The 21,179-nt window shown below is 41.4% G+C and overlaps 2 protein-coding genes across 2 annotated transcripts in view; one reads left to right on the top strand and one right to left on the bottom strand.

Moving 5' to 3' along the window:
- Window positions 1–5,340, top strand: part of ICMT (isoprenylcysteine carboxyl methyltransferase) — a 9,513-nt gene extending 4,173 nt beyond the window's left edge. The window contains exons 3-5 of the mRNA XM_077250322.1: window positions 281–450; window positions 637–854; window positions 1,853–5,340. Of these exons, the coding sequence (XP_077106437.1) occupies window positions 281–450; window positions 637–854; window positions 1,853–2,035 (571 nt within the window). The 3' untranslated portion in view covers window positions 2,036–5,340. The remainder of the gene's footprint in view (window positions 1–280; window positions 451–636; window positions 855–1,852) is intronic.
- An 8,090-nt stretch (window positions 5,341–13,430) lies between these two features.
- Window positions 13,431–21,179, bottom strand: part of RNF207 (ring finger protein 207) — a 68,153-nt gene continuing 60,404 nt past the window's right edge. Inside the window, exons 13-18 of the mRNA XM_077257491.1 lie at window positions 19,023–19,215; window positions 17,294–17,479; window positions 16,928–16,979; window positions 16,614–16,731; window positions 14,877–14,957; window positions 13,431–14,007 (exon numbers count right to left, since the gene is read on the bottom strand). Of these exons, the coding sequence (XP_077113606.1) occupies window positions 13,869–14,007; window positions 14,877–14,957; window positions 16,614–16,731; window positions 16,928–16,979; window positions 17,294–17,479; window positions 19,023–19,215 (769 nt within the window). The 3' untranslated portion in view covers window positions 13,431–13,868. The remainder of the gene's footprint in view (window positions 14,008–14,876; window positions 14,958–16,613; window positions 16,732–16,927; window positions 16,980–17,293; window positions 17,480–19,022; window positions 19,216–21,179) is intronic.

The raw sequence follows: 21,179 nt of genomic DNA, 5'->3' as shown, positions 1-21,179 counted from the left end.
TTCTATAGGGTGAAGTCCCCTATACACAGTATAGTTAGTCTGAAAGGCATTTTGGGGGTGATGGACTCCCCTTTAACACCCACACAGCAGGTCAGTTTCTATACGGAAACTTTTGCAATGTGTAGATGAGACTTTTCAGATCTTAATAACTTTCCCTGTTGTATTACACTGCGGGTTTCCTGTACCCAAATCTGCACCGTGTGCACGTAGCCTTAGGTTTATAAATCTGCCATTGATGGCTTACTTGGGGTGCACATCTGACCTTGTCTCTCTCTTCCAGGTACATCTGCTCGCTCTCATTTTTCCATTACTCTGAATATTTAATTACTGCTTTGAACAATCCTAAAAGCCTTTTTCTGGACTCCTTCCTGCTGAACCACAGTGTGGAGTACACGATGGCCGCCATCTCCTCCTGGCTAGAGTTCACTATAGAGAAAACCATTTACCCAGGTGTGTGTTCATGGCCAAATCTTAGTCTTCAGCGATGTGTCCCTCTTTTGTGGCTAAACTAGTTCAAGCATGGACAACCCCTTTAACGTGATATATCCAGGATAGAAGTAACCAAATTGTGCCGCAGCCATCAGTCCGGAGAGTTGGCGGATTTCTCTATTTTGACAGCATTATTCTGTTTTACAGAACTGAAGCAGATCACGTGGCTGAGCGTCATTGGGCTGTTCATGGTTCTCTTTGGCGAATCTTTGAGGAAATCTGCAATGCTTACAGCCGGTTCCAATTTCAATCACATTGTTCAAAACGAGAAATCGGAAACGCACACCCTGGTGACCAGTGGCGTCTACTCCTGGTTCAGGCACCCGTCCTATGTGGGCTGGTTCTACTGGAGCATTGGGACTCAGGTATAAACTTTTATTTTGCTACCCCAAATGTGTTATCCTGCCTATTTTGCCTCTGATCTATGCGGGCTTTTACTATTCAGGGGGGGAAACATTTCGTAAAGTGTTACATTGAGAACTTGTGACCGATACCTCTGACTTCTGGTCGTTCACAAGTTGCGGTCACAAGTTGATGGAATGGGACCGGAGCGGTGCTGGGAAGAGCAGAAGACCTCAGCTGGTTAGTGTATTACTGAGGGGAAGAGAAGGCGCAATAGTGATGCCACTCAGACGGTGAAATAAAATTAAAGATGCTGGCGTGGTTCTGTAATTGTTCACAATTCCATTATCAGGGATCTTTTCTAACAAAAATATATCGTTTATTATTAATTCTCTGTACTCACAACTACAAATCTCAGCGTCTGATCCTCCTGACTGCAGGAACCACTGAATGGATTTTGAATAATTAAAATAGTCTTACTAATACCTGAGAATAAGATGTGCGGTGTAAATATCTCCTCATCCTGTAATTAATGCTAATACAGGAAATCTTTGTAACATGTAACAATCAATACGAAGTTATATAATTTTTATAATGATGTTTTTTAGGTGCAGGTTATAACCTCCTGCCCTAAGGACAAGAAAGAATAAATTCTATAATGTTGCTTCCTAGGGGGACAAAAAATGTATTTTAATGAATGGGTAACTACTATAATACTGCCAATATGTACAAGAATATAACTACTATAATACTGCCCCTATGTACAAGAATATAACTACTATAATACTGCCCCTATGTACAAGAATATAACTACTATAATACTGCCCCTATGTACAGGAATATAACTACTATAATACTGCCCCTATGTACAAGAATATAACTACTATAATACTGCCCCCTATGTACAATAATATAACTACTGTAATACTGCTCCTATGTACAAGAATGTAACTGCTATACTACTTCCCCTATATAACCAGTACAACATGTCCTTACCCATATGTCTCTTGCATGTCTACAGGTTCTGCTCTGTAATCCCGTCTGTCTGATTGGTTACACTCTGGCTTCCTGGAGGTTTTTCCGTGAGCGAGTTGAGGAAGAGGAATTCTCGCTGATCCACTTCTTTGGCCAAGAATACGTAGATTATAAAAGGAATGTTCCCACGGGCTTGCCATTCATAAGCGGCGTAAAGGTGGAGCCATAAGATGGCGCTGCAGCTCTTAGTGCCACGCTTCCTGTACTGAGGATGGACCTGCCAGCTCCGCTGCCAGCACACGAGGCGGAGAACCAGTAGAGACAAATTTTACTATCTTTCTTTAAATGAAGAGGATTCATTAAGGGCTATGAAGAATCAGTCCACACGAGCGGATGTTTTATTTTTTTTTTTGTTGGCACTTTAATCTTTATCAGCTCAGTGGTCCTTTCTGGAATCCTATATCACAATACAGGGGGTAAAAAAAAAACTTATTTTTTTTTATAGAACATTTTATATTTAAATATATTTAAAGGACGTTGATCCGCACAGAAGAGGCTGCTTCTTTCTAGACCATTCACATGGATGTTACACACGCCGCCTCCTGTGACGCACGGACACAATATGGCAGACACAAAGCACACAAGATGACGGCTGCCCCGTAGCATCTTGTACACTAGCTGTAGAATTCGTGGGGCTTTTGTAGGCTGGGGTAACGATTCCCTAAGGGGGCGCAGTCTGGATAATACAGGTTATGTTGGCGATGGAGGGGGAGCACGTTGTGAACGTGGAATTAGTATTAAAAAGCTGCTCCTAACTTTAGTATAGTAATTAACATCATGGACCCCCAATAAGTGTAGGAACAAAGAAAACAAAGTCCCTTCACTGGCAATGTACGGCTTCATCCAAGTGTATGCAGGGGAATACTGTGGTCACAGCCTGATTTTCTCATAGCGCTTGGATATGCCATCATTTTGTGATCAGGGAACACATAGTGGTGGTGGTGCGTCTCCTTTCTAAGATTTTCTGGCACAGTGATACTCCTGGTCGCCCGTCTACAAAGGGGGTCTTTTACTTGAATGGGACCATAGTTCATAGGGTGTCACCCTGCAGTGGAAAAGTGGTTAAGCCAATGCAGTGGCCTTTTAGTTTTGCAGTTATTTGGGGTCCCGAAAGTTGGACCACCACTAATCATAATGTACAATGTGTGTTGCTTCCTAACGTGGGAGATGCTTTTTTTTTTTTTTTTTTTGTATTGTAGCTCCGTAAGGGTGCAGTAAGGCCCTCACTGGTCAGTAAGTCATAGCATATCCTAATGACGTGTCACCATGAAGGCTACATCCACACTTCCGTGGGACACCTAGTGCTGTGTCATTTCTTTCTCGGACATACACACATCAGCTTTGGTCGGTAAGCTCGGAGCCGGTCCTTTTCTCATAATTTTTCCAAACCAGACTAATATAGTCTATGGAGTTTCCAATAAAATGTATGAAACTAGGAAGGCTTTGTACCTTCTAGCCGCGTTTCTTCCGTTTTTCACTGACACAAGAGTCAATGTATAAAGTTAAAACAGTCCAGGGTCCATTTCTCTAATGATTACACCCATGGATGTGTGAATTTAGCCTTAATATCATAGGAATATCCATTTAAAGGGACACTCCAGTGAGAGAATTGTCCAAAATATAGAGGCAGATGGTTCTATGCAGCTCAGATTTACAGTATTATATCAGTAAAAGTTGTGCTGACTGCTAACAGCTTCAAACACAATTGCATTAATATTGATGAGGAGAGCTGCAGGAATACAGCATTGGAGACCTCCGCCATCGATTGTGCTGACATTTACTAATATCATAGTGAAGGGAGAGGGGCCAGCACTGAATTGCTATCCATATCCAGTCCACCTTGTGCTCCGCCGTCCGCCCAGCACTGCTCCTCCAGAGGCTCCGCAGTCTGCCCAACGCCTCAGAGACCCCATAACCCACCCAGAACTGCTCCCCCAGCGGCTCCGCAGTCTGGCCGACGCCTCAGAGGCCCCATAGCCCACCCAGCACTGTTCCCCACGAGGCTTCGCAGTCTGCCCAACTCCTCAGAGGCCTCATAGCCTGCCCAGTACTGCTCCCTCAGAGGCTCCGCAGTCTGCCCAACACCTCAAGAGGCCACATAGCCCTCCCAGCACTGCTACCCCAGAGGCTCAGCAGTCCACCCAGCACCTCAGAGGCCCCATAGCCCGCCCAGTACTGCTCCCCCAGAGGCGCCACAGTCTGCCCAACGCCTCAGAGGCCCCATAGCCCGCCCAGAACTGCTCCCCAAGAGGCTCCGCAGTCTGCCCAACACTGCTCCTCATCTCTGGATCCAGCATGTCTTCCTCCACATTCACTGCTAAAGACTGTTTCACAGAATTCGCAACCGTTACTGATACTTGGCGTTCAGAAGCTGCTGTACTGGCATTGAGGTCTTCTGAGGTTACCGGTAATACTCATGGTCTTCCCGATTTGAGTATGGTCTTCTAATCCTCCTGAAGAAGCGATCATGTTCATCACCAGAACTTCCCCCTGTAGTGATCTCAGCCAGGCATAATCATTCATGGTATGAGGGTACGAAGACCAAAGACCTACAAGTTACACGTCAGTAACAGCCACAGGGTCAATGTAGAATTTGACCTTTTTTATGATGTTTTTGTTCTAATGCAAATCATCAAAGTATTATATTCAGGAGACCGGATTAATCTCAGGCTGAAACAGCGCTAAACTACTGACTGAATTATATACTAAGGCCGCGCGTTATAATATGGATGCTAAAATGTGCCATGCAACATGGCAGCAGTGTCCACATGATGGGCATACGTGGGGTCATTGGTTAAGACTTCTGAATAGACTAATTTATGATGAGCCCAGCTCCAAGTGTTCCAGACTGTGCTCCTGTAATGGGAGCTGTGGCCTTCATAGTTGAGCACGGCCTTCATGGGTGATGCCCAGGCAGCTGCTGGTGTGGAGTGGACCACCTGTTGTAGAGATGACCACCTGTTGTGGTGATCCAGTAGGCAGCTGCCTGTCCGGCATAAGATGGCTGATCGTGGCGAGTTGTCCCATCAGTGTGGCCGATGCCCTCTGAAGTAATGGGATACTACATAGAGTTAGGTCAAATTGATTTGCAGGACTTTGTGTAGTGGCCACATCGGTGATATATGGCTTAGGAACCTCTTTCCCCCGTCATTCTCTGGCCTAGGATGATGTCACGTGGGACCAAGAGGGGTAATCAGAAGAAGACTTGTGGGAGGGAGGAGGTGATTCTCGGGGCTTTCATCCAGTGGCTGCAGATTACTGAGATGGCCGATGGACCGGGTCCTAAGCATCGATTCTCTCCAACTCCTAACACTGTGCCATACGTGTGGGTGACTACTCCATCGTTATAACACAGTTACAGCCCGGTGAACCCGTTGCCCCTTTATTACCGGCCACGCTTGTTGAGAATTCAGTATTATGCAGATCTGTTTCTAACTACTGAGTTACGTAGAAGTTGCTCAGGCCGAGGCAAAGCTACTCATATGATAAGGGTAAAAATAATAATATACTATGATAGTGCAGGGTTACTACTTTTTACACCTTCATAAGGCAAATCATGGTAAATGATCAGAGCGCGCTGAGCAGCGCTCCATCTGTGACGCCGCGTCTTGATTTTATTAACTTTTGCCTTGGGCTTTAAAATTAGAAAAGTCCGTTTTTAACATTTCAAAGAATTCCCGTTTCATATAAAGTTCAGTTATTTCTTCTCTTTTCTGGCACAAGGTTTGATGTCTTGTTTTTTCCTTCTCCATTCACATCCCCTTTTCTTCAAAATTCAGACCAGTATAGCGCCACCTGGCTGTCAGACAAGTGTCTGAATGCTGAGCTCCGTGAGCAATCGTTCAGACGTCCGGGGCTGTTCAGAACCAGTCATTTTTTTCAAAAAAACCAAGTGTTCTGCAAAAAACCCAGACATGTCCATCTCTGATACAAGTTATGGATCAAACCTGTCTGGGGGTCTGTAAAAATCACGGACAGTTCACTGATGGCATCCACGGACTGTTTAGAAAATGATGAGAAACCTCCATTTTTAATTTTTTTTGCATATAACAAAAACTGATAAAGCAATGAGGTGAAAATGGACACAAACTGCTGAAATTCGGATCCAGTACATTGATGGAAATCAATCTGTTTTTATGCAAAAAAAAAACCCTGATGTCTGCATGATGCTGAAAGGTGGGTGATAAGCCCTATGGCACCAAACAACTGTCAGTACATCGGTAATAAGCCCTATGGCACCAAACAACTATCAGTACATCGGTGATAAAGCCTATGGCACCAAACAACTGTCAGTACATCGGTGATAAAGCCTGTGGCACCAAACAACTGTCAGTACATCGGTGATAAAGCCTATGGCACCAAACAACTGTCAGTACATCGGTGATAAAGCCTATGGCACCAAACAACTGTCAGTACATCGGTGATAAGCCCTATAGCACCAAACAACTGTCAGTACATCGGTGATAAGCCCTATAGCACCAAACAACTGTCAGTACATCGGTGATAAGCCCTATGGCACCAAACAACTGTCAGTATATCAGTGATAAGCCCTATGCCACCAAACAACTGTCAGTACATCGGTGATAAGCCCTATGGCACCAAACAACTGTCAGTACATCGGTGATAAGCCCTATAGCACCAAACAACTGTCAGTACATCGGTGATAAAGCCTGTGGCACCAAACAACTGTCAGTACATCGGTGATAAGCCCTATAGCACCAAACAACTGTCAGTACATCGGTGATAAGCCCTATGGCACCAAACAACTGTCAGTACATCAGTGATAAGCCCTATGCCACCAAACAACTGTCAGTACATCGGTGATAAAGCCTATGGCACCAAACAACTGTCAGTACATCGGTGATAAGCCCTATAGCACCAAACAACTGTCAGTACATCGGTGATAAGCCCTATAGCACCAAACAACTGTCAGTACATCGGTGATAAGCCCTATGGCACCAAACAACTGTCAGTACATCGGTGATAAGCCCTATAGCACCAAACAACTGTCAGTACATCGGTGATAAGCCCTATGGCACCAAACAACTGTCAGTACATCGGTGATAAGCCCTATGGCACCAAACAACTATATCGGTGATAAGCCCTATGGCACCAAACAACTGTACATCGGTGATAAGCCCTATGGCACCAAACAACTGTCAGTACATCGGTGATAAGCCCTATGGCACCAAACAACTATATCGGTGATAAGCCCTATGGCACCAAACAACTATATCGGTGATAAGCCCTATGGTACCAAACAACTGTACATCGGTGATAAGCCCTATGGCACCAAACAACTGTCAGTACATCGGTGATAAACCCTATGGCACCAAACAACTGTCAACTACATTGGTGGACCTCCAATATGACCACCAGTTTCCAGCCCCGTAGTCTTGCCTGTGCATTCCTGCAGACAATCATATCAATAATTTCCATGGGAGTCTGGAGGGACTGGAATTTGCTGCTTTATGTATATTTTTGTTTTATTTTTTTTTCTAAAAAAAAAATAAAAATGTAGTTTTGAACCCTCAGTCTTGTATCTTCAGCCTGTGATTATACAGGGGGGAGATGACTTCAGTTTGTATTTATATACCTGTACATTCCGGGCAAGACTCGCTGCATGTGTAAATAGTGACCCATTATACCCACCGTGAAATAAAGAATTCTATCTCTTTACACATTTATACTCCAGGTCATTTATTCACTTGTCTTTCCATGTTCTGCTCCAGCATTCATTGTGGGATCAATGACTGGGACATTAAGAGCAGCACAGAGTATTTCAGAGAAGAAGAGGGAGTTGGTGATCTGGCCACTCTGACTGCATTAGAAGAGGCCCGGCTACAATGCTAAGAGCCGCACAGATTGGACCAGTGGTCTCCATTCTTCGACTGTGGCAGAATCATATATGTAAAAAAACCTCTGACTTTGGAATCTGATCTGCTCAAAAACCGCTACAAATACAGCAAATAAAAGTCCTATTCCTTAAACCAACACAGAAAAAACAGCACTGTGTACACTAGAGGCATGTCTGCTCATTAAATCATCAGAAAGCGTGTATGAAGCATTTTAAAGTGGATTTTGGAGCAGAAACCGCTTCATAAAATCATCAAAAAAACCTTGTGTGTGAATATACTCTGAAGGTATGTTCACACTTGAGGGTTTTTTATGCAGACTTTGGTGCTGTTTCTTTCCACACAGAGAAAGGAGCAACATAAATTCCTCAGGCATTTTCTGCCTCCAACTTTGACAACTGAGTTAATAGAAGCAGGAAAACAAAAATGCCCCATACTCAAACTACATTAAGTGCTAAACATTTTTTTACCTTGTTTTCCATGTATTTTTCTGCCAGAAAAATACATAAAAAAAAAACTTACTATCAACATTCCCTAAGGCTTTGTGCACATTAAACTTTTCCAATTTTGAGTTCTCCAAAAGTCCTCAAAGACTTAGTTTCTGCCAAACGACTGTGGGCATGTGCTCCAATAGGGTTTTTGCTTTTGTTTTTCATTGTGGAGTAAATTTTAGATCCAACATAAACATAAAACATTTCCTGAACATGTGAATGTGGTCTATTTGGTGAGTTTTTTGCCTCAGTATCTGTAAGCCAAAATCAGGAGTGGAATAGTCAGAGGAAAAGTATAATAGAAACACGTCACCACTTCTGTATTTATCACACACTCCTGGTTTTGGCTTACAAATACTGAGGTAAAAAAGTCGCCAAATGCTGAATGTGTGACCGTGGCCTTTACATTTTGAAGTTTTCCAGCTGCTTAAGTGTTAGAAGGACAAAATTCAGGAGATTGTTCCTGTAGGACATCCACTACATCACCCATTAACTAGTAAGTGAACCCTGGTGGACTTCCAGGCACATGGATCATTCTGTGTAAACTATCGAGACTCTTTGGCTGCTTTCACACTAGCGTTGGTACGGGGCCGTCGCACTGCGTCGGCCCGACGCATACTGTGAAAAAAATGCCCGACGCCCCATTGCAAGGTGCGGGGAGGAGGGGGCGGAGTTTCAACCGCGGTCGAAAATGGCGGTCTCGACGCACAAAAAAAGTTACATGTAACTTTTTTTGTGGCGGCGGTCCGCTAAAACACGATGCAACCGTCGCACGACGGTTGCGACGTGTGGCACTGCGTCGCAATGCGTTGCTAATAAAAGTCAATGGAGAAAAAATGCATCCTGCGGGCAACTTTGCAGGATGCGTTTTTTCTCCACAACGACGCATCGCAACGTGCAGTGCCCGTCGCTAGTGTGAAAGTAGCCTTTGGTGTAGTCTAGGAACTGAGCTTCTGTCTAAGGCCACATTCACATTCAGTATTTGATGAGTTTTTTACCTCAGTATTTGTAAGCCAAACCCAGTAGTGGGTGACAGAAGTGTTTCTATTATACTTTTCCTCTGACTGTCCTGGTTTTGGCTTACAAATACTGAGGTAAAATACTGACCAAATACTCAATGTGTGCACGTGGCCTTACACATATCAACACACCCCCTTATTCTATCCTTTCGGCATCGTTGACACATTCAGTATTTGGAGAGTTTTTTACTTCAGTATTTGTAAGCCAAAACCAGGAGTGGGTGATAAATAAAATACAGAAGTGGTGACGTGTTTGGCTGCCGTCACACTAGCAGTATTTGGTCAGTATTTTACATCAGTATTTGTAAGCCAAAACCAGGTTGGGTGATAAATGCAGAAGTGGTGCATATGTTTCTATTATACTTTTCCTCTATTTGTTCCACTCCTGGTTTTGGCTTACAAATACTGATGTAAAATACTGACCAAATACTGCTAGTGTGACGGCAGCCTTTCTATAATCCTTTTCCTCTGATTGTTCCTCGCCTGGTTTGGGCTTACAAGTACTGAAGTAAAAAAATCTCACCAAATACTGATCATGTGAACTTGGCCTTATTCTACATTGATGTACCAAAATGCAGTAATCCAGTCCTTAATATTTCTAATCTACGTATACAGCAAATCCTATGAAGAGGCACTACCCAAAATATAGGAAGGATTTGTTTTAACTGCATTTAACAGGGGTGCAGGATTATCGCAAAATATCTAAAACTAACTTGCAAGAGTGAATAATGTCTAAAGTAAAACACCAACATACCGTAAACTGCAACTCCCAGCATGCCATAGCGATGTATATGGTTGTAGAGCATTCGTGGCTGAGGGGGTCCGGCTGTTTTGCAAGATTGGAGACCACTGTAATATCCTACAACTTTCTTACTGAGAGGAGTAGCAGCATATTCAGTCTTCTATACTTCACAGGTCTGCTCAGTAAGTGGTGGACTATCCGATAGAACATTAAAGAAATGTTGCACTCACCTTTTAATTGAAAGGTGACAATGATCAGGATCCCTTTAACAGTGAAATTCCTTTATTCCGGCATTTAATAAACGTGACATTTTCCAGCATAGAACTGCATGATCACACTGAACTAGAAGATGTATCAGGGATACCAAAGACACGATCATATTACACTGGTCAACAGCATTTTTGGTGCCAAAGATATTTCATCGAATTTAGGGTATTTTTGGGGTGCTGATTCTGAATATGTCATCAGTTTTGCCAGATTGGCTCAAGTTTTTGAGATTTTTGGTATCTTATTTATAGCACTTGTTGGTAAATGCGACGCATCATCTCATTAATTTCTTTGGATTAGTACTTGAACTGAGCAGTTCTCAATATAGTTTTGTGTTAATTAGTGTTCTAAAAGTTTGTTCATAGCTTGATTTTTGCATTAACTTTATGTTGTTGTCTGTTTTCCAGTGAAAAGCATGAACTCATCAAGAAGAAGTTGTCTTAACGATCCAGACTCATTCTGTTACATTTGTGGTGAATACACACTGCCAAAACATAGAAGAAACATAACAGACTTCGTAAAAAAAGTGTATTTTGCCTATTTTGGGGTTATGCTTGGGGACCAAGACAAGTTTTGGGCACCACACATAGTGTGCAAAGCATGTATCGAATTATTACGAAAATGGAGCAAAGGACAAAGAAAAAGCTTCAAATTTGGTGTTCCAATGGTGTGGAGAGAGCCAAAAAATCATCATGATGACTGTTATTTATGGTAAACACAGGTACAGGCACATCTTCACAATGAGGGACAGGCCTTCTTGCAGATTCCATGTTACTCCCATTTTCGTTTCTTATGCTTATTGAATCCTTGCACTTGCACTGCACAGAAATAACAGTCATCATGATGATTTTTTGGCTCTCTCCACACCATTGGAACACCAAATTTGAAGCTTTTTCTTTGTCCTTTGCTCCATTTTCGTAATAATTCGATACATGCTTTGCACACTATGTGTGGTGCCCAAAACTTGTCTTGGTCCCCAAGCATAACCCCAAAATAGGCAAAATACACTTTTTTTACGAAGTCTGTTATGTTTCTTCTATGTTTTGGCAGTGTGTATTCACCACAAATGTAACAGAATGAGTCTGGATCGTTAAGACAACTTCTTCTTGATGAGTTCATGCTTTTCACTGGAAAACAGACAACAACATAAAGTTAGTGCAAAAATCAAGCTATGAACAAACTTTTAGAACACTAATTAACACAAAACTATATTGAGAACTGCTCAGTTCAAGTACTAATCCAAAGAAATTAATGAGATGATGCGTCGCATTTACCAACAAGTGTTATAAATAAGATACCAAAAATGTCAAAAACTTGAGCCAATCTGGCAAAACTTATAGCATATTCAGAATCAGCACCCCAAAAATACCCCAAATTCATTAAAATATTTTGGACACCAGAAAAAAAAATTTTTTTTGTTGACCTGTGTTATTTATGATTGTCTTCCTCCTTGAGATCTGTATGTCATATACTGCTAAATGGCAGTCCAATAATTTAGAATATTGGATAATATAGGACGTGAATGCTGCAATAAATAACTTGTTCTAGAACTACACACATCCATATCGACTGATATACATAAAGCGCTCCGTACTATGCACTAGCCTGGAGTCGGGGTACTGAGATCTCACATTGGCACCAGATTTTTGACAAGTAAAGTCCGATTCATTTTTTTTCTTAAAGGTATGTTATAGATACTGCAAATACTTGCGAATCAGTAGGAGACCAGGTGCTGAGACCCCCATTGTTCGCACATAATATCACCCTGATGTGTGCAGCTCCTGCAGACCGCACACAATGGTGTATGGGCTCTATAGTAAGTGTATGAACTCAAGAGTCAGTATGGGCTCTACAGTAAGTGTATGGGCTCTACAGTCAGTATGGGCTCTACAGTAAGGGTATGAACTCAAGAGTATGGGCGCTACAGTAAGTGTATGGGCTCTATAGTAAGTATGGGCTCTAGTAAGTGTATGAGGTCCACAGTAATTGGGTTCTACAGTAAGGGTATGAACTCAACAGTATGGGCGCTACAGTAAGTGTATGGGCTCTATAGTAAGTGTATGAGCTCTACAGTAAGTGTGGGCTCCACAGTAAGTGTTTGGGCTCTACAGTAAGTGTGTATCCTCTACAGTAAGTGTATGAGCTCCATAGTAAGTATATGGACTCTAGAATAAGTGTATGGGCTCTACAGTAAGTGCATGGGCTCTACAATAAGTGTATTGGTTCTACAGTGAGTATGGGCTCCACAGTAAGTGTATGGGCTCTACAGTGAGTGTGAGGTCTACAGTAAGCATGAGCTCTACAGTAAGTGTATGGGCTCTACATTAAGTGTATGGGCTCTATAGTAAGTATGGGCCCCACAGTAAGTGTATAGGCTTTACATTAAGTGTATGAGCTCTACAGTAAGTGTATGGGCTCTACAGTAAGTGCATGGGCTGTACAGTAAGTCTATGAGCTCTACAGTACATGTATGAGCTCTACAGTAAGTATGGGCCCGACAGTAAGTGTATGAGCTCTACAGTAAGTGTATGGGCTCTACACCAAGTGTATGGGCTCTATAGTAAGTATGGGCCCCACAGTTAGTGTATAGGCTCTACATTAAGTGTATGAGCTCTACAGTAAGTTCATGGGCTCTACAGTAAGTTTATTACCTCTACAGTAAGTGCATGGGCTCTACAGTAAGTCTATGGGCTCTACAGTAAGTGTATGAGCTCTACAGTAAGTATGGGCCCGACAGTAAGTGTATGTGCTCTACATTAAGTGTATGAGCCCTACAGTAAGTGTATGGGCTCTACAGTAAGTCTATGGGCTCTATAGTAAGTATGGGCCCCACAGTAAGTGTATAGGCTCTACATTAAGTGTATGGGCTCTACATTAAGTGTATGGGCTCTACAGTAAGTGTATGGGCTCTATAGTAAGTGTATAGGCTCTACATTAAGTGTAATGGCTCCACAGTAAGTATGGGCTCTACAGTAAGTGTATGGGCTCTACAATAAGTGTAGGGCTCAGTTAACTACTCTTCCTTAAAATGGAGACTTACAATAAGGGCTTGCTCACATGAGCCTTTACATCGGACGAGTTCTATCCAATGTTTATATATATCTGATACATATATATCATATATATAAATATATATAAACATCCGATAGCACTCATCCGATGTATACACTCGTGCGAGCGAGCCCTTAGAGTAAGTCTCTAAAAGTAAAAAAAATTAAATAAATAAATAAGGGCAGTTACACGTTAACCTTTTTTGCAACTTTTCAGTGCAAAGAAACCTTATATTCCACTAAAATGTTGCAAAATTTGTGCCAAACAATTAGACATACAGAAAATCACTCCAGGAGGGACGAATCAGCCAAAAATATTAGCAATCCCCAAACTCCACTCACAATGGAGAACTTATAAAAAAACATAGAGAAAACAAAATAGACTTTAACAAAAGCACAAATGAAAAGCTGGAGAAACGCTTAAAATGAGATTACTAAGGTGCAAATGCAATAATGATTTGGGCCCTTAGTGTGTTCATAGGAGGGCTGTGGACGTCCCTTTAACTATCCAATGACTAAGTGACATTACAGGGGCCATACACACATCTTATGGTCACTATATGGCCTGGCATTTATCCTCACGTACTTAACCCCTTCCAGTTTGGAGAGCTCGGCTTCAGCCTATAATATTCTTTACTTTTTAACGACGCGTCATCGCTCATTTTCAGCTCAAGGGGTTTTTCATGTTGGTCTTCTGAACAGACTGAAAAGTCGTTCCTAGGAGGAAAAACATCAAGTCACTAACATTCATTGAGTTCATTGTGCAACATAGAGACAATGATGGGACTCCGTGTTTACAGGACCCGTCCAAATAACGAGATCGCATTTGTGTCTGGAGAGTTTATCAGCATCACATTCCAGTCTCATCCTGTTATTCGGGGAACGGATTTAATGGACTCGTTGGAGGGAGGCCATATCTGCTTATCTGTCTGACTTATTCCATTTGTAAGGTCTTTCCCCCCACAATGCACTGAAGACCCAGTAACCCTATTTCTTAAACCAAGCAGCTTTAAAACATGACACACCATCAAGAGACAAAAACCGCAGCATCAAAAACGCAATCAAAACACACTCAAAAGCGCAATGAAAAAAGTGCATGTAACCTAATATAGCTAATAGGTGCAGAAAACTTACAAAGTCAAAACCTCACCAAGTACTGATTGTAGGAACGGTATGTGCATTGAGTATTCACAGCAGATTTTTCAGCACCTAAAACCGTTGATGGCAGGAAAAGCGCTGCATACAATAAGTTTTTGGTGCGTTTTTACTTGCTTTTTCTTTCCCATTCATTCGATGGGTGAAAAATGCTGCAAACACGAGGAAAAAATTGAATAAAAATGCTTGTAGGGTTAAAATCTGTAAGGAAAAAAAGCCACATTGGCGTGAGATTCCAGAAATGTCATTCATTTTGTACTGTAAACTGCAGCATTGTTTAGACACAGAAAAAAGGCAGCAAAAATGCAATGTGTGAGCAAGCCCTTAGCCTAAAATGCTCATGGTGGACACAATAAGAGGAATACCGTACATTGCCTTCTGATCCCTGTCTCTAATTACTGGTAGGTGGGATATTAGGGTGTAATATGTACCTGCTGTGTGATTCCATCCATGCAGAATCCTCAAATATTTTCTCTGGCACTTCATCTTTCTGCTCTTTTGGCACCTTCAGCCTAAATGGAATAAATCATATAGATATCAAAGTATTTATTGTAGAAGCCAACAAGCCCCCTCCCTTGTCCACGCCTCAGAGTCTGCAGCTAATGCCTCATCATCTGGAACACACCGGGGGCTTTCCAGGGGTCTTCTAGTGTAGGAACTTGTGCTTGAAATCCAAGGTGGAGGACCTACCCAAGTTGCTAGGTTGTGTAGCTAAACATTTTTATAACATGTCCATCAGGCATAATATAAAAGGCTTGGTTATACAGACCACCATATAACGTGGGGTCTGCCGCCCCAAACTTAGTCTCATACACACACATGAGGCTGCAAGTTCGGGTTGAGAGACCTGCTGTCAGTCCGGGTTTAGTAGTCCATATACGGACTGTGAAATACACCCGGCATTAGGCCCTGTGTACATTACGCAACTCTTGTGTTAAGACATAGCCATACAGTGCCCATAGGGACACATTGTAACAAGAACAGATACCACACAGCAGACTTTTGAGGGGTGACCCCCTGTATAGCAGTTTTGCAGATGTGAGCCTGCCCAACAAAGGCCAACACACACTCTGATGATCTCTGTCACGTAAATGGAGCCCTATGAATATGTCTATATATTGACATAGACGAATACACCCTTTTTTCAGCATATAGACCACCTGTAGAGCTTAGAAGCGGAGCCTCAGACATACACGGTGTGGGTAAGGCATATACGTCAGGCACACAGATTGTGTCATGTCACCAAGAGGGTCCCACCGTAAAAAAAAAAAGAAAACTATAAAAAAAGTACACAGATACAAACTATAATGTGTACACTGTGACCTTTCTCAGCATATACGCCGACTATAATGTTCAGATGCAACGAGCACTAAGTCTTAGGCCCAATTCAGACATTTCTTTCATGTACAAGAAAAATGGACCGAGTTTCATCAGAGTTTGGTCCACCTCCAATTTATCAGTCCGTGGAAAACAGACCACTAATGTCCATTTTTTTCAAGGACCCATAGACTTGCATGGCTGATTTTAATCAGACACGTGGATCAATATCGGACCTGTCGCACTGATTTTGCATGTCTGACAAAAAAAATCGGATTTGTGAACAACCTCACAGATTATAGGTACCAGTTCTATCGGATAGAACCTGTACACGTAAAACAAACGTCTAACTGAGTCCGTAGATTGGATCGGTCCGGCAGCTAAGTCCGCCATTAAGGGCTCATTCAGACATCAGATTTTCACGTACGTGAGCTATCCAAACAGTTTGCGGAAAATCGCGGCGGCATGTCTACTTTTGATCCAAGCGTTGGATCAAAATCGGCAAGGAGTTTGTGAAAAAAATCAGATTGCACTCATACTGCAGTCCGATTTTTGCAAATTGTCAGAATTGAAAGGTGGAGAAACTTTTTTTTCTTAAATTCATGAGAAAAACAGATGACATTCGGACCATACTCTGAACAAAGTCTGATCAAAATAATCGTTCCGTCTTCCTCGTGAGAAAATCAGACGTCTGAATGATCCTTAATTCTGAGTCCATGAGTTCAGTTCCATGTTCCTGGTAAAGAGCTCCAGCATTTCCATACCTCCCCATGTCTCCACACCAGCGACCTCTTTTTTTTTTTAAAGATCAGTGGAAGGCTCACATTATTATGCTTTTATGACACTCATACCTAGGCTCCAGACGCTCTTTAACCTTGGCAATAGATCGTACATATGGTGCAATCTGCTTGGCGATGGTGGTTAAGTAGCTGTTTTCTTGTTTCAGTTGCTGGAGGTCGTGTAGTTGAGCTGTTGTTACAGGGAAACCATTGGTTAATGTCAAAACAATTTGGGAATGTGCACACGGCTTTTTCAGGAGGATTCTGCTCTCTAACCCCCCTGAGAAAGCGCTAACTAAAAGCTCAAAAAATGAACATATGAATTTCAAGGTAAAAATGACTTGTTGTTCACATGTTCATAAAAAAAACAATTGAAGCAATCTTACCTTCATAAATTTCCTGCTCATTTGCAACTCTCTGATACGTTTCCTCCCATATCTGGAATAAAAAACAATCCAGAAATATTAAATATAATACCCTGATGTATGACAGATATCTTGTCTAAGCTACACCACTTTAGGGTCATTTTATGGCACTGGAACCAGCCCATTTCTGTACATTGCCTGGAACGGCTTCCAGCTGACCGATGACTTGGCTTCCATTTAAAAACAAAATGATCTTCATGTATCTCTGACCACAACTTCAATGAAAAAAGAAGTTGCAAATCTAAGGTTGCATCTTACATAAGGTTTAGGTCCTATACTTCTCCACAATCATGAAGCTAAGAAGCGTGCACGGATCAGTGGACTCACCTCTTCGAACGCCGCCCTCATAATTTCTACCGATGAGTATTCGGAGGCAATGTGAACATCCACCTGCAGAGATTTCTGGATGATATCACTCATTGTGTCAGTCTTAATAAGGGAATGGTGTTTGGTGAGGTCTCGGTGAAGTTCCTGGACCTGGTCCTTTAGGTTCTGGATCTCCAGCTGGATGGTCTGAAATCAAATGACATGTGATGTACAATTACATATACCCTCTCATCGCACTCCACAACGCAATCGTGGGGGTGTCAATTGGATATTATGGCAGCCATCATCTTGGTACTCCCATGAAGCCCAGCCTGTGTCTGGGCTTCACATAGGACTTCATTATTTTTTCCATATCCTGCAATACCGAAATATTACACTATGCATCAATCAAAAGATTGAAAATTCTAGGGGAAAGGTATAAAATCTGTTTTGAAAAATTGTAAAAAAAAATATATATATACAGCTCTGGCAAAAATTAAGAGACCACCACATCAAAACCCTGTCATGGGCAGCCCAATCTCCAGATCTGAACCCCATTAAAAACTTCTGGAATGTAATCAAGAGGATGATGGATAGTCACAAGTCATCAAACAAAGAACTGCTTAAACTTTTGCACCAGAAGCAGTGTGACTGGTGGAAAGCATGCCAAGACGCATGAAAGCTGTGATTAAAAATCATGGTTATTCCACAAAATATTGATTTCTGAACTTTTCCTGAATCAAAACATCAGTATTGTTGTTTCCCAATGATTATGAACTTGTTTTCTTTGCATTATTTGAGGTCTGAAAGCACTGGTTATTTTTTTTAATTTTGACCATTTCTCCTTGTCTGAAAAAAAAATTCAAAATTTATTGGTTGGAAATTTTGAGACATGTTGTCAGAAGTTTATAGAATAAAAGAACAATTTATACTTTGCTCAAAAATATGCCTATAAAGAGAAAAATCAGAGAAACTGAACATTTTTCAGTGGTCTCCTAATTTTTGCCAGAGCTGTATGTACGTGTGTGTATATATATATATATATATATATATATATATATATATATATATATATACATACATATATATAGTTCAAATCAAATTTTCCTGTTTTTCAGAACATTATATGGTAAAACGAATGGCAACAACCAAAATGACAACTCATCCAGGGAAAAGCAAACCTTTATGTGGTAACAGAAAAAAATAGTTATGCTTCTTAGAAGCAAAAGAGAAAAACAACTAGAAATTTACAAATTTAAATTTAAAATTGGCCCAGGATAGGTCATCAATGTCTGATCGGTCCGACATCAGGTGCCCCCACCGATCAGCTGCTAACAGTTTCACCACCACCTGGAAATACTCACTAGCGGAGTTGGCCATCTTCTGATAATGGCAGGGTTCTACACATCCGCCTCCCATTGATTTGAATAGGAGACGGATGTACAGTACTCTGCTTCCGCCACCACCAGAAGACGACTAACTCCTCTAGTGAGCATATCCGGGCAGCTGATGCCACCAACATTGGTAGCACCTGATCGGCAGGTGTTCCAGGTGTTTGACCTCGACCGATGAGACATTGATGACCTATCCTGGGCCAATTTTACATTTTACATCTCTAGTTGTTTTGCTCCTTGATTTGCTCATAGATAGGTCATCAATGCTAAAGTAGTGGACTACCTATTTAAGTCAAAGCTAAATATGATGGCAATATGAAAGTCAAATATTATAACTAAACAGACCCATCACCCACCCTGTACATGTCTTCAAAATTCCGGCAATGTTTAGTAAACGGGTTGTCCTCTCCTTCCGCTAGCAGGACTTTTGTGCTGATATAGCGATGCATGGTAGGCTTACGAACAATAGTCCCAGTGATGGAGATTTTGTCGCAGGTGGAGGTACATCCGGGCATTATTAAAGCCTTGGTGCACTGACTGCTGGAGATCCTAATAATAAGATAGGGTACAAAGTACTATAGGTACACTATGAAATTAACTTTAGGGTTCATACAGATTTAGGCTTCATTCAAGCATCTGTTCTTCTCACGTATGAGAAAAATGGACTGATTATTTTGATCACAGTTTGATCCGAATCTCATCCATGTATCTTGTACGTGGAAAAATAAAGAAAAAAAAAGCTTCTCCAACTTCTCTATTCTGACAATCCATATCAGACCTCACTCAGATGATTTTTCATGGAGCCGTAAACCTGCATTGCCAATTGTGAGCCGACCCTCAACCATGTCTCCCCAATTTTTCAAGGACAACTTAGTCTGTGAAACATCATGGACATGTGCCCAACCCCATGGACTATCACATGTACAAGTTTTATACATAAAAACTGTGGATAGCCCTCATATGCGAAAATCAGCCGTCTGAATGAGCCTATATAGAAATGTTATCACATTTGGTGGAACGTCATGAACCCCAATAGCAACAAATCATACAATGTACATTGACTATGGAAGTGGCACAAACAAGTGATCACCAGACATTAAAAAGAGCATATATTATCCATTACCGAGATGCGAGTTTCTCCATGTGCACCTAATTAGAAAGATAAGTTCAAGCTGAGGGATTCAATGCACCAGGGTCCTGAAGCCAAAAAGTGGCACCCAGACATATGAAACCACAGCAATTCATGGTAGATCCATGAGCGATGTTGGCTACATGGTTCTTATCTGCTTGGCAAATAGTGTTATGTATATGGAAACTTATTGGTTATTTTTAATTTTGTAAAAATGCAGCAATTTTGCAATAATTTTTGTAAAGTTGGGCCCTCCTTTGTCATAAAAGACCCATAAGGCCCCAGGGGCTGCTAAGATTTCCACCCCCTATAGCTACATCAATCGACCTAGTAATGGGAAAAACCACTACCAACATATCAAATGTTAACCCATTATAAAACCAATTACCTGAATCGGTTGGTTGATGTCAGGTGTGCCAAAGCAATGTCCTATATTGTGTAAATCCAGCCCGGGTGTGGGAGTACCCCAAGCAGACAATGTGTCCTCTTTAAGCATCCATCTTCCATCTGAGCTACATGTAAGATGTTTGAGCTTTATGTGACATTTGCCGGCCTAAATATATCTATAGACAGTGCGAAAGATTTGAGCTCTAAGAGTTCCCTGAAATTCTGATATAAATAGTGCCGCCTGGACCATGTGTTCACAAGTTTCTCTGTAACCCCGGCATGCTGCTAATCACCCAGGTGCAAACACAAAGGGGCATGTGACCCACTGCCTGGAACGTGTGAGCACACTGTAGATAAAAGAAATGCTGCTGGTCATGTGCCAGAAGAAAAAAAAACTAGGATGGAAAATTATTTATCAATTATCTTGAAAAATAGTACAGTATATAATTTAGATTCTGTTTTGCATAGATATCTGAAAATACACAACTATTAGCCACTTATAAACAACTATTGTAATCCTGTACAAGAATATAACTACTGTAATACTGCCCCTATGTACAAAAATATAACTACTGTAATACTGCCCGCTATGTACAAGAATAACTAATGTAATACTTCCCCTATGTATAAGAATATAACTACTATAATACTGCCCCTATGTACAAGAATATAACTACTATAATACTGCCCCTATGTACAAGAATATAAGTACTATAATACTATCCCTATGTACAAGAATCTAACTACTATAATACTGCCCCTTATGTATAAGAATATAACTACTATAATACTGCTCCCTATGTACAAGAATATAAGTACTATAATACTATTCCTATGTACAAGAATATAACTACTATAATACTGCCCCTATGTACAAGAATATAACTACTATAATACTGCCCTCTATGTGTAAGAATATAACTACTATAATACTGCCCTTTATGTATAAGAATATAACTACTGTAATAATGCTTCTATGTACAAGAATATAACTACA

The sequence above is a fragment of the Ranitomeya variabilis genome, chromosome 4 (assembly GCF_051348905.1).
Source record: "Ranitomeya variabilis isolate aRanVar5 chromosome 4, aRanVar5.hap1, whole genome shotgun sequence".
NCBI lineage: Eukaryota > Metazoa > Chordata > Amphibia > Anura > Dendrobatidae > Ranitomeya > Ranitomeya variabilis.
The sequence above is the reverse complement of the archived record's forward strand: the minus strand, read 5'-3'. Positions and strand labels throughout refer to the sequence as shown.